Raw genomic sequence first — 13173 nt, forward strand, 5'->3', positions numbered from 1 at the left:
TGATAATCTCGGGTTAAAATTGATGTACGTCGTATGTGAAGATTTTTTGGAAACTTTACAAGAAACTAGATAAACAAATGTTTTAAAGTCCATTGTAACTTTTATTTGATCCACTACCCCCTATTCGTGATTTTGAATATGTGATCTTGATATGATAAATTTGTAGGGAATGGTGTGATTAAAAAAAAGTAACGAATTGAGAGAAAAAAATAGAAAGGGTGAAAGATTAAGAATTTATCTTTTTTAAATATAAAAGCCGTCCAATTGTTATTCACAATTTAAGTAATACACATTTAACATTTCTATAGGGGACCCAAAACACTTCTAGACGTCCGTTCATGCATCCTGCAAGATTTTCTCCTATGTATAAATCGGCATTTTGTAACATACAAATATAAGGCAACACACGACCAGACAACGGGGTGATTTGTGCTACCAGAGCTGATTCAAAACCTTCTTTACATTAAAATTTTGTTGAATAATATTTTTAATTCATAAATTTTAAGGTCCGAAAGTCTTTATTTTCCTTATTCATGACTTGATGTCTCTCGTAAGATGGGGTGGGACATCTATTGATGAAATGGTCTGCACTTTGCAATACTTCCGTACGTACATTACACGTTAAGCTCATGTCCTTCCACCTGCTTAGGTGGGCTAAAAAAGGACCATGTCCAGTGTAGGTTTGTACAATGAGTCTCAATTTTTCTCTTTCGAGCTTGATACACTTAAACTTATTGAGCATAGTATGTCCATGTGTCATACTTTCATCTTTTTTATCAACACCAATATTGAAAGAAAAAGTCAGGAATTACATACTTCATGCGCCTTGAAGGCGTCCCATGGTATGGGATTATGGAACACAAACAAAAAAAAGTGTTACGCTGCCCAGCTCCACTAATTAGAAAACAGACTGACAGGCAGGGAAAAAATCCATACAACTCCTATTATAATGTATAATGATATCAAAACTCTTTTGTTTATGTAATAATTACCTCTCCTTCTCACTATTTTTGACATAATTTAACTGACACTGCTAGACAGATCAAATACATAATATAAACGACGATGATCCACTATAGTCGCTACCACGTACTCTTTTATTCCCATATTCCTATGTAGAATTTTCATACGATACTTCATAATAATGAATCGCAAATGCTTCTTCTTCTTCCTTCTCATTAGCCATGAGTCACTACTACAACATACAGACTACTATGACTTGTCACACAAATTAACATGAGAAAATATTCGACATTGACACGTAATATTGTCCACACATGACTGGGTCGCCCCTTTCTCTGTAAAAGATTGAAGCTGCATTCATAACTACATACTATATAAAATTTGTTCAGTGAGTAAGCATTTAATGTTCCTAGTTCTAACCCTACTTATTTTACTTTTGAAGCGTTATAAGATAAACCCTCTACGTTATTGGTGGATAAAGTTGCAAATTGTAAGCAGTTTTGATATGTACAAAAAGTAAGGGGAAATGGTTATCATAACCAGTACAATTTTTGAAGAATGTTTGGTAGAAGAGCAGCTTAGCTAGATCAGCTGTGAGTAGGGGGATAGGGAAATAATCAAGGATTAAGGCAGTCATTACTCCGATGTATATTCTCAAATCTACAAGTCCATCTAGGACTTAGACCCTTAACACCCGTGTTGTATCAAATAGTAGCTGTCGGGCATGTAAAGATAAAGATAACCAAAAGTGAACGTTGTTACCCAGACAATTGGAAGAATGTTAAGGAGTAGAGTAGATTCGCTGTCACGACGTTTTATTAGATTAGTTGTGAGTAGTGTTGGATTGCTCTAAAAAACCAAATCCACCAATACTTTACCTTCTATTTAAATAATGAGTATTTTCCCAACTTTCGTAGAAAAATATAGATTTTTCTTTTAAATTGTGTTTATTTTTCATTTATTTATTATAATTCCTATAGTAAAAAAATAAAAATATATTAAATCCTTGTTTTCTCTAAATATTCAATAATATAGTGTTCCATCATAACTCTACAGCGTTAGCTGTTTGGCCCTCTGCCATGACACAACATGGCTACTTGTCCCTACTTCTCCAAAAGGTTGCTGATCCCTAAATTAAGGGATAATTATAGCATCTATAGCACTGGTCCTTAATCTTGTAGGAGGTGCTGAATCCCACCAGTTTCATTATGTACCTTCAGGGAAGCCTTCTTAATTGGTCAAGTGGAGCGTATAATTACAAATCGTGTTTGTTTTGAGCTCCACCGACCGCCTAGGGTTCGATTTAACCCAGGTTAGGAACCACTGATCTATATTGTTGAGACTAATGTTGCGCTTGGGTCTGAAAATCCTAGACGAGTCTGAGATCGTTATATTTTTGTTGGACCGAATTAGTTCTGTCCAACGAAAAAGCACGGTCTGGAGCCGTCTCATATAAAAAGTAGGTCTAGATTTGACCAAAGGAAAAGTTCAGTCTAGATCGGTCCAAAGGACAAATTTGGGTCTAGACCAATTCGACAGATAAATTGTTTATAACATGACATAATCTGGGTTTTTTTTTTCAAGTACAATGACATTATACAAAGTTTAAACAGAGATAGCTCGGATTAATTTTGATCCTGCCGTCTCTTATATGTATACAGATTTTGTTCTAGAATTTAACGTGTACTTTTGAATTTTTTTGAAAAGAACGAATGACAGTGGATCTAGAAAAAAAAAATTGGTCCATCATAATAAACTTCAATAAATTGATACCGGACAAAAATTAAAAAAATCGGTCCATAAAGTGCGACCGAATCAAAATTGGTCTAAAAGTGAGACTGAAAAAAATAGGTCCACAATCTGAGACTGCGGTCTGGACCGAAAAATCGGTCTAGAAAAAATCCATTCAGACCGAACCAAAAAAAGGAAAAAAATCGGTGCTGTACCGAGGCTCAACTAGTGTTGAGACTCAGTCAGGTAACTAATATTTTTTCAGGTTCAGTTTTAAGGGACTTTTTTTAGACCAATCTGCACCGGGGTCATGGGCGTACATGTTTCAAGAAAAAAAAAAGTAATGTAAAAAAAAATATATCAATATTTTTTTTATTTTTTGTGACTCATCATGACTGATGTTTTAATTTGACTTAATTTTACTACGTGAGACCCGCCCAGACCAAAGTATTATCGAATGTGTCTGCTCATTTAAAAATTTGAATGGTTTTAGTGCGGATTTCCAGATCGAAAACCAACACACAAATAGCAGCTTTGGAAAATAAAAATCTAAATTTAAAATCTTGCACGTAAATGGAATAATATGTTCATTTGAGTAGAATATCATGAGATGAACTAAATATAAAAGAAATTAACGTGGTCTTTTGACTATGTGAATTATGTTGGGAAGGAGATCAGCTTAGCTGTCATGACGTTTCATTACATTAGCTACAAGCTGCTATTAGAAGAAGGAAATAAATGCAAATCCAACCTTGGTTATTATATTAGCTGTAATTACTCTGATGTCGATCCTTAATTATTTAATATTTCAAAATTAAATTTTCTGTGAATAACTATGGATTTGCGATTTTTTTGTTCTTCAGAAAAATTTAATATTTGAAGTTATTTTTGTGAGTAGCTGTTGGGTTTTTATAATTGTTTTCAAAAAAATTTAATTTTTTTGAAAATAGCTTTGAATTTTTGACTTTTTTGGTCAAAAAAATTTGATAGTTGAAATTTTTCTATTTTTTTCACTGAATGACTGTGGATTGTAGTATTTATTTTCCGAATTTTTTTCAAATTTTTTAATTTTTTTCCATTTTTATTTGTGAATGGCTGTGGATTTATATAATTGTTTTTCAAAAAAAATAATTTTTTGTTAATAGCTCTGGATTTATAAATTAGTTTTCAAAAATTTAATATTTGAATTTTTTTTGAACATCTTTGAATTTTTATTGTTTTTTCCAAAGAATATAATTTTTTATATCCTTAATTATCCTCTAACACCAATGATTACTTTACACTGTTTAATCATGATAAGAGTTTTGAAAATAAAAATCACTTTTTAGTTTGGCAACAAGAAAAAAAAAACAATTACGCATTCAAGTCATATTTTTTACAACTCGAAGTATTTTACTCTCTTAACTGCTTTTCTTTGAATTTTGACACATTTATATCGTCATATATAAGGAATGAAGGCAAAGAAAATGAGGATCCATGTCTCTAGTATTCAAAAGTTGATTTATTTTTCAAGGCCTTAGGTTGCTTTGTTAAGAATTATATAATATTTATTCATATGAATGGGATGTTATTCCTCTCAAATCCTTTTTTATGTCATTTACAGACTTGTTGGAGAAATATTATCGGATATATCCAGCATTATGGCTTTTAGTATTATCTTATTCTCAATTTCTTGCTCTATAAGTATTATTGTATCAGGCAACCTTCCTTCGAAAAGACTCCCCCCATCCCCTTTTCCAAAAAAAAGAAAGAAGTTTTTAGGACTGTGTTTCCTCGAATAATAGAATACTTTAGAATTGAGCTGATATATAATGTCAAATTTAATTTAAAAAATAAATGACCATTGAATGCTTTACACTAGAATGAATATATTTCCATTTAGCGAATTTATATAATTTTAATTGAAATTGCTAGGTTTAGAGTTGCTTTGGTGTAAAAATTCTTGTTGAGTTTGCTGGAACACCAACTCCCTTGAAAACTTTTTTGGAGAAGCATCCCATTCGTATACTTGATACCTTATTTACAAAATGACCAAAATCCTGAGGTTCAAGATAAAATCCAGGCTCACAATTCTGAGTAGAGGAAGGGTAAATACAAATATGATCGCCTCTGTATGATGTATGTTCATATAAAGTCCATGGCTGGCATCCAGTAAGGATGATGGATTTTCCAAAATTATCGTGATATAAGGAGGGATTGTCGAAGTAAAAATACTGTTCGTCACCCATGAATCCAGATTCTTCGTAAAAATTGAGAGTGCTATATTTCATGTTTTCGTTAGCTCCAGAATAACGGATAGAGGAAAAGGCCCGATTGAGCTGTCCGAACGAGGGGATCTGGTGATTCTTTCCCCAACCGTAGAATGAGCGTCTTCCAAAGTTGTATTTGTTATAGTCAACATCTTCGTAGAAAACCCAAACTCCATTGATGACTGCAGATTGCGAAACATCGTCAAAATTTAAAGTGTCCAAATCCCCAACGTAGTCTCGGATTTCTGTGCTGCGCCCATGAAATCCAGCTACGGAGTATAATCTTGCGGAGGAAGAAATTGCTTCTTTGCTCTGTCTTGGAATCCCGAGGGAAAGTCCAATAAATAAGAGGGTCACGAAGAGTGTTTTCATTTTGCTGGATTGTATTAATTTGATTATCAATTTAGTTGAGTGATCTTTTAAATAGTTTTTTAAACTTTGTTATCACTTTCTGATAACCTAAATCATGAAGGGGATTAATTTGTTTCCCAAGATTAAAATGTTAATATTTGTTGTTAAAAAATGTACCGAGATAAAGTAAAACTTAGGGAAGCCAGGTTTGATCTTATAAAGGGGTGCACATTTTATTTTTTTCAATTTTTCACGTGTAAAGTTAAAACAATAGTTTTTATGAAAAAGTTTATTTAACAAAATCAATTGAAAAATAGTACTCGGCACACCTTTTATTCATTATGTGAGCCCTCATCTTTAATTATTACCTCAATACGCGGCCTAAATTCCTTGTAGATCGTGATTATGTAGTCAGACTCGAGCTTGGTCCACTTCTTCTTGATGGAAGCCTTTATAAACTGGGCACTCCTGCGAGGAGTAGCTCAACCCCTCTCCTCCAGACGTGCCTAGAAAGAGTAATCAAAGGGATTTCTATCTGGAAATCATGTAGCCACATGTTGAGGTCCCATACGTCCGGAATGTTGTCTCACAGGAAGGCCTTGGTTTTAGGGGCAGATGACAAGGAGCTCTGCTTTGAGTGAAAACAAACTTGTTCTTTAACTATTTTCTGCCCCAAGGGAGTAGCTCCCTTGTACTCCCTGGAGAGGACGGTGACCTTGCCTCTCTTGTCCTCGACATACTTTTTTACGGCATCAACCATTTCGTCTAACCTTCGAGGTCTTGACTTAGATCTTGTTGTCACCTCAGGACTCCCTTTGGCTACGACGCTGTAAACGGTGGTGCGGCTGCAGTTAATAACCTTGGCAATTTCAGTGGGAGTTTTTCCCCACGTGGAAAGTTCCCAAATTGCGACTCGACGTCTCTCCATATTAGTGGCTGTTGTTTATCTGTTGCTATTTAGATTTTGCTGGAGTTTTGTTTATAACTAGTCAAGGCCCTACCCTCGAAGTATAACCCGGTTTCAACTCAATAAAATCACGAATATGTGCATGGCGTAAAATTTAGTGGAGTGCTCAGTTTTAGACGCAAATATATATTTTTATAGCAAATAACTCTCTAACAAATACTCGGTGTTATTCTTTGTTTTGAATGATCACGCTCACAATAAGTAAAGGTTCTCTCCACCAGAATGGGAGAATAATAATAACAGCTTGCGATTCTTTTAGCAAGATGTGATAAGCCAGGCTGTAGCTTAGTCCCTACAGCGCTCCCTGGCTTAGCTTTAGCAACATGCACTCATTGTTAAACGTAATCTAAAGTCACATGTGCTTTTCTTTTCTTTTTATTAACATGAACTTGAGCTACACCCGTTTCTTGTTAAAAGTGAGTCATCAACTCAAGTATCTACGCAGTCATAAGATACACTCAATAACGACTTCACAGAAAGTATACAACCGATAAAATCAATTTTGCTTTATTAAAAGAGATGTAAATTACTGCTGGAGTTGATTCACTCAGTCTGCTTTAAGACCAAAATAATATTTCAACCATTTTTCTGAATTATTCGAAATGCTATTTACAAACTCTGTATTGAATTAATGGATACTATTGTTAGTATATAATTATTGAATCACTCAACACACGGAAAAAATCGAATATCTCATTGAGTGGCTTCCAGTATTGTTACAGCCACATGGTTTATCATATCTAAATTAGAGGTTATTTTTTATAGATTATTCATTAAAAAAAAAACACCAGAGGTTACCAGGGTACTGATGAAAATAAAATAAATAACTGATTAGTTTTACAATAAATGTTTCATATTCTCTTGTTGCTAATGAATATAGCTTTGATTTATTAACATTTTAAGGTGGACAACTGATAAGAACTTGTTATAAAAAAGCAACTCTATATTTATTCGAAAAAAAATAAACAAATCTAATCATGCATTGGAGCTTAATTAAGTATCGTAATCTTAATCATTTCTTACTGTAAAATAAGATTAAATCCCATGACACACATTTGGAACGTATTCCGTCAGCCATTTGTCAATATCCAAAGGATTTTGAAGAAGACAATAATGACACAAATAATCATTAATTCATCGCTTAATAACGCTGGCATATAGCCGAAGATCGCTGCGCAAAATTCCATTTCATAGCAGGCATTGTGCTGTCATCCACTTACATATTGCTCGTAATATACCAACAATTTGTTTACGAACTAAGTCCTAAAGAATCGATCCTAGGACTAACCAAGTTTATCAGTACTGGAATGATAGGACTTCAGTTTTCTCAGACTGATCCAATACGGAGTGCTCCATTCAACTCTGAACACTTTGAATTTTAAACTTTAACAAGATATAATTAATTAATTAATAATAATAAATAAGAAAATACAATAAATAGATGTGTCTGAGGTCTCCTTAAATGATTAATGTTGCATCCCTTAGCGGAAATGATGGCTTCCAGGCGGTGGTGAAAGGCTTGGTATCTACTGTGGTTGTAGTCTTCTGTCATGGTGTCCAGGGCAAGCTGACTATGGCCTTGACTATGGTTCCACTTTGGCGTACTCTCTTGGGAAAGTGTGGGCAATAGTGCAGCTTATTTTTTGGTAGTTGGATAGCTATAAAAACCTACACCAGTTGAAGAAAAATGGAATCAATTGATGAATTCGTTGTTCTAAATATTTATAAAATGCAAAGAGCCCTCTTTGAAATCCTCGCCGGGAGTAAAACATTACAATTCCTTAAACTCTGGGACTCAGTGAGACGTTTGTTCGTACGTTTATGAGGGAATTTGAGGTCTCTTAAAGGACTCTGCTCGCTTTCATACCTCAAGAAAAAGTTCCAAATGACTCCAATACAATTTTTGTCAACCTCATCTCGCTGGAATTTTGACCTCCAAATTTACCAAATCTGATGGATTTTTTTTATGTGGGGTGCTAACGAACAACAAACCAGCTTGCAACACCAATCACAAACTCATCAGTTGGATCAAGAAGAAATTTCAGGCTACGCCAAGGTACCAAGTGACTAAGGTATGCTGTCCTTTTGGTCTCGTATAAATACTGTTATTGAGGCTGTAGTTATTTGATAGAATCAGATAAATCAGAATCAGTATCTGGTTTTATTATTTCGTCTAATAACTGGTCGGAGAGAAAATTGCATTCGAAAAAATATTTTCTTGGCACATATAGCTTATGCACCCTGTATGTAGTTGTAACGATAATATTAATGTTAATCCGAAGTTAGAGACAAAGAAATGTACAGTATAGTGATTATAACGCTACTTTGTTTTATAAGGTAAACATACAATAAAAATAAAAACAGAAAATAGCAACAACCATTTCTAAAATCATTGAGCATGAAATTGGTCAAACCTACTACTTTAATCTCCGTAATAACTCATGTATGCCTACCTCACTCCTAGGTTTACTCTGTTACAAATCATGATTAATTCAAATATGAAATGAATATTAGCCCTTTGTTCGACGCTAAGGTTGAACCGAATTAAATTTGTCGGCAATTACTCACTCATACTAGTAAAAACTCTTTATTCTGCTTTTACGATTCCCGCCGAGAACTCTTTCTCCATCTATCCTTTTTTATCGACCATGGTACATTATTAATGAAGTTTTAAATCATACGCATTTTTGGCGTGTAAAATAGATATATATATATATATGTTAATTCTGACAATTTGGGGAATGATTGGGAGAAGAGCTGCTAAGCTGTTATCATGTTTCATTATATCAGCTGCAAGTAGCTGTGTGATTAAGTAAGCAAAATGTCAGCTGTGTATGTAGATAAAACATCCAAAGTTAATAAAAATACAAGGTTTTACCATAAGGCGTGTACAACTGATGTTTGACTTCCACCACGCTTTCGATATTGACGTCATAGTAGATGAGGGGTTGCGTGTTTTGTCAAAATCTGTTTTTTTGCCCAGCAGTTGGTACGATACATTAAATTGAAAATTGTAGCAATGGGGATGTCATAAACTATAAGTGGTTGCTTGTTTTATCTAAATCCGCCTGTCTTGCCAAGCATTCAGTACAATACATCAGCTTTGAAAATTCTAGCTAGCCCGATTATATGATGGTTTAACTTTGTATTTCTATTAATGTTGCTATGAGACCAAGAAGAACTGATACTTTTACTTAGTGATGTCTAAATAATGCATAAAAATTGAGCTAAATGGGCAAATACAAATTAAGGAATGAGAAGTGTTCTTTAGTAGAGTTATATATCGGCAATGAAAATAATATGTACTTAATATTTATAGAGTAAAAAAGGATTATAAAAGTTGCAATAGCTTTCGCGTCAAGATGGATAGGATAGATGGAAATGGGGAATAACCTGAGAGACAGAGTTTTCTAGTTTTGGAGGGCAAAACTTAGAGAGTGTCTCATCAGGGCTCTTACTATGGAACGATCCAACTAATACACATTATCTACCTCAAAATGCGAATAAATGTAGAAAGTACAAAAAGATGTTAATAAAAGCAAAAAATGCATATTAATCTTATTGACATACATTGGATCACTATTTAAAAAAAAAAACGACCAAAAATAAACATGGTAACCCTGTCAATTTGTAGAATTTTTGAAAGTAGAGGAGCTTATCTGTCATGACGTTTTCTTAGCTTAGCTACGAGCAGCTTTGAGGGGAAGGAAATAAACACATGTCCCACTCCGTGCCCATCAAGGATATATGCACAAATTACTCCGTTTTTGATTCTCAATTCTACTTTGAGGCCCCACAAGAACAAACACTTATAACCAGTGTTGTTCATCGATAGAAAATCAACATCGTAACCCAGATAATTTGAAGAATGATTTGTTGGAAGGAAGATTAGCTGTCATGGTGTTTCATTATTTTAGCAAATATCAGCTGTGAGAGGAAGTGCATAAATACAAGACCTACTCCGGATCTAGAAAGAACATGGGTAGGAATAACCCGGATGTACCCCCCCCTCTTTGAAGAATGTTTAAGACGAGAGTGGGGTTCATTAGATATGCTACAAGCCCCTGTTGACCAGTGTAGATGGAGATAATGAAATAGACATGGACATGAGCAAGAATTAATCGGATTCTTAATCCTCAATTTTACTATGAGGACAATTAGGACTTACAATTATTACTGCCTAACAAATCTACAGGGGTGCTCTCCGCCTGCATTGATCACATAGAAGGGGTTCATATATATCAATTATAGCTTATATGGCGTAGAAAAACCAGTTCTCTCCTCGGTAAGATCTTAGAAAAAGATCATTCATTCTTTTGATTGTTAAATATAAAAAAAGGACGTGCTATAAACTCCCCAACAAATTTTCAGCCTGACTCTATGGTCATTCATTTCCATAAACTCTTTGTACATGAATTTTATCAACTAAGGAATGAACTAATAATTATAACAGCTTCAAAAAAGATAAAAACACTGTTTAGGTTGCCAACAACCAAAAAACTATGCACTCTAAAAAGTGCTAAGGATTTACAACCCAATAACTACGATGTAAAAATGAGAATTATAAAATATTATACATACATATATTAAGGGTATCGAGAATATGATTATATGTTGTTAATGCCTTTATAATAGGTCTTTGAAGAGGGCGTAATTAAAAGGAAGTACTATTTTAGGTCCTTAAATACATAATATTTTATGTACATTGTGTAATAATTTGAATTGAATTATACTTTTGTACTCCCTGCGTCAAGGTTTGATTTACTCTGAGGGATATTAACATGAGTGAATGAGTAAAGTTATACAATATGTGTAAATTTATGAATATTATTTGACCAAAATTTCCGCTCCTGCTTCTAATAAAGCACATCGTTCAATAAGTCCAGAGGCTGTCTCACAGATGGCGCCACTATTGCCAAACCTATTATTCTTATTCTTACGTAGTACCAGTCTTCAAACGAAATATAACCATTTTGTGTGACAATTGGACTATTTGTTTACAAGTTACTGTACTTGAAGTAATGCTAGTTCTGGTATTTGTAAAAAATTGGATTCAAGTCAATTTCATGTGCTTCTTGATGGGAAAAATATCGAAAATCCAAAAGTTTGGCTTGATACGTGTTTTCCGAACTCTGCTCCGTCGAAAGTGCGACTGTGGAACGTTGGTTTGCTGAGTTTAAATGTGGTGATACAGACACTGAGGATGTAAACCGACTCTGATCGCCCAAATTCTGTAGTTGTTCCTGAAAAATTACAAAAAGTCCACAAAATGACTTTGTCCGATCCTAAAATGAAGGTGCACGAAATAGCTGACATGTTACAGATATCAAATGACAGTGTGTTTACTATTTGGCGTGAAACATTGTGTATGAAAGTGGTATTCTCAAAGTGGGTGTCGTGTTTGCTCAGAGTCGACCAAAAAATGCAAAAATGTTTGATATGATATGAAATGACTTCTACACTCAAACTATTATGTTTATGAAATATTTGCCAGTATGTATATATGTACTCAAATAATAAATTGGAATTTTTCCTTATTCATAACATTTGCTCAAGATTGTAGCTATGTTGACGCACCACACTTGTATTCTTTATTTAAATTAAATAAAATAATTATATGAAGAATTAATAAAAATATATAATAACACATTATTTATGTCTGTAGATACAAGCAAGCATAGAATGAAACAAATTGCTTAACATATGTTTTGCATTTTACAAGAAAAAGTGAAGCTATTTAATAAGCAATGATGTAGATTTTTTATTATAAATTATGATGAGAGACGATTAATCGTAATTTGAGAATCGGGTCTTTTTTGGCAATCGGAATTTATGAAAGTTATGGAAAAAATAGGTCTCCCCTAGGACCGCCAATTAAGGAATTTTTACTTTTTAGTAGAAAATTTAATTTTTGAAATTTCATTTCATTTTCCAATAAATTTAATTTTCTGTGAATAAGTGTTTTCACAATGAAAGTTTTCTCCAAAAAAAATTATATTTGAAATTTTTTTTAGAACAGCAGGGGATTTTGAAAATTTTTCTCCGAAATTTTTTTTTTTTTATGAATAGCAGTGAATTTTTAATTTTTTTTCGTAAAACCAAATTCATTTTGTTTAAACAGCTGTGGATTTTTACAAATTATCTCCAAAAAATTTAATTTCTTTGTATAACTAGTTTTTTTTTTTAAATTGTCCTAAAATTTAACTTTGTGTGAACTGTGGATTTTTTAAGTTTTAAAGATGAATAATTTTTCAAGCCCCTCTAAAATATAATCCTAAGGACTCCCCTGATAGTAAAATGGTATTTTTTAATTGTTATTTAAAATATTAAAGAATCAGAATGGACTTTACTAATTTTTACTAGAATCACATCAGCAATTGGATTTTTTTACTGGAATCGTTCCATCTCTCATTATAAACTATTGTACATGTATATAATGATATCCGAAGGTGGCACGCCTTCCGATAAAGTCATCTTCAAACAAGCAGTATAGATTATAATTTACAAGGTTTTATATTACAAATGACATGACATGCGTAGACATAAATCCTTGGTATAAATCATGTACCTCCCTTCATTTCGGCCCTTAAAATTGGAAATAATCAGGAATGGTGTTGTCTGTAGGATAAATTATAATTAAACATTCTCAGAAAAAATAAAAAAAATGTTCACGGAAAATATGTACTGCATCAATATAAAAACAATATTAAGGAAATGATAAAATATAATTTTAAACAACATTAATACTATAAGTTGTGTATCAGAGCTCTCTTAGTCATTAACGTATCCGCCTTTAGCGGCAATGATGGCTTTCCGGCGACGCCAGAACGCCCGGTACCCGGTTCTGATGTATTCCTCTGACATGGGGTATCCCTGCTGGCTGACAGTACCATTGAGGGGCTCGGTGTTTGG

The 13173-nt window shown here is 33.5% G+C and overlaps 2 protein-coding genes across 2 annotated transcripts in view; one reads left to right on the forward strand and one right to left on the reverse strand.

Moving 5' to 3' along the window:
* Nucleotides 1-13173, forward strand: part of kat80 (katanin 80) — a 178504-nt gene that overhangs the window by 55698 nt on the left and 109633 nt on the right. The window lies entirely within an intron of this gene.
* Nucleotides 4543-7684, reverse strand: LOC121121657 (uncharacterized). Its single transcript, XM_040716623.2, has one exon. The coding sequence runs from the start codon at nucleotides 5313-5315 to the stop codon at nucleotides 4611-4613; it is 705 nt and encodes a 234-aa protein (XP_040572557.1). The 5' UTR covers nucleotides 5316-7684; the 3' UTR covers nucleotides 4543-4610.

The sequence above is a fragment of the Lepeophtheirus salmonis genome, chromosome 7, assembly GCF_016086655.4.
Source record: "Lepeophtheirus salmonis chromosome 7, UVic_Lsal_1.4, whole genome shotgun sequence".
In the NCBI taxonomy this organism is placed as follows: Eukaryota; Metazoa; Arthropoda; class Copepoda; order Siphonostomatoida; family Caligidae; genus Lepeophtheirus; species Lepeophtheirus salmonis.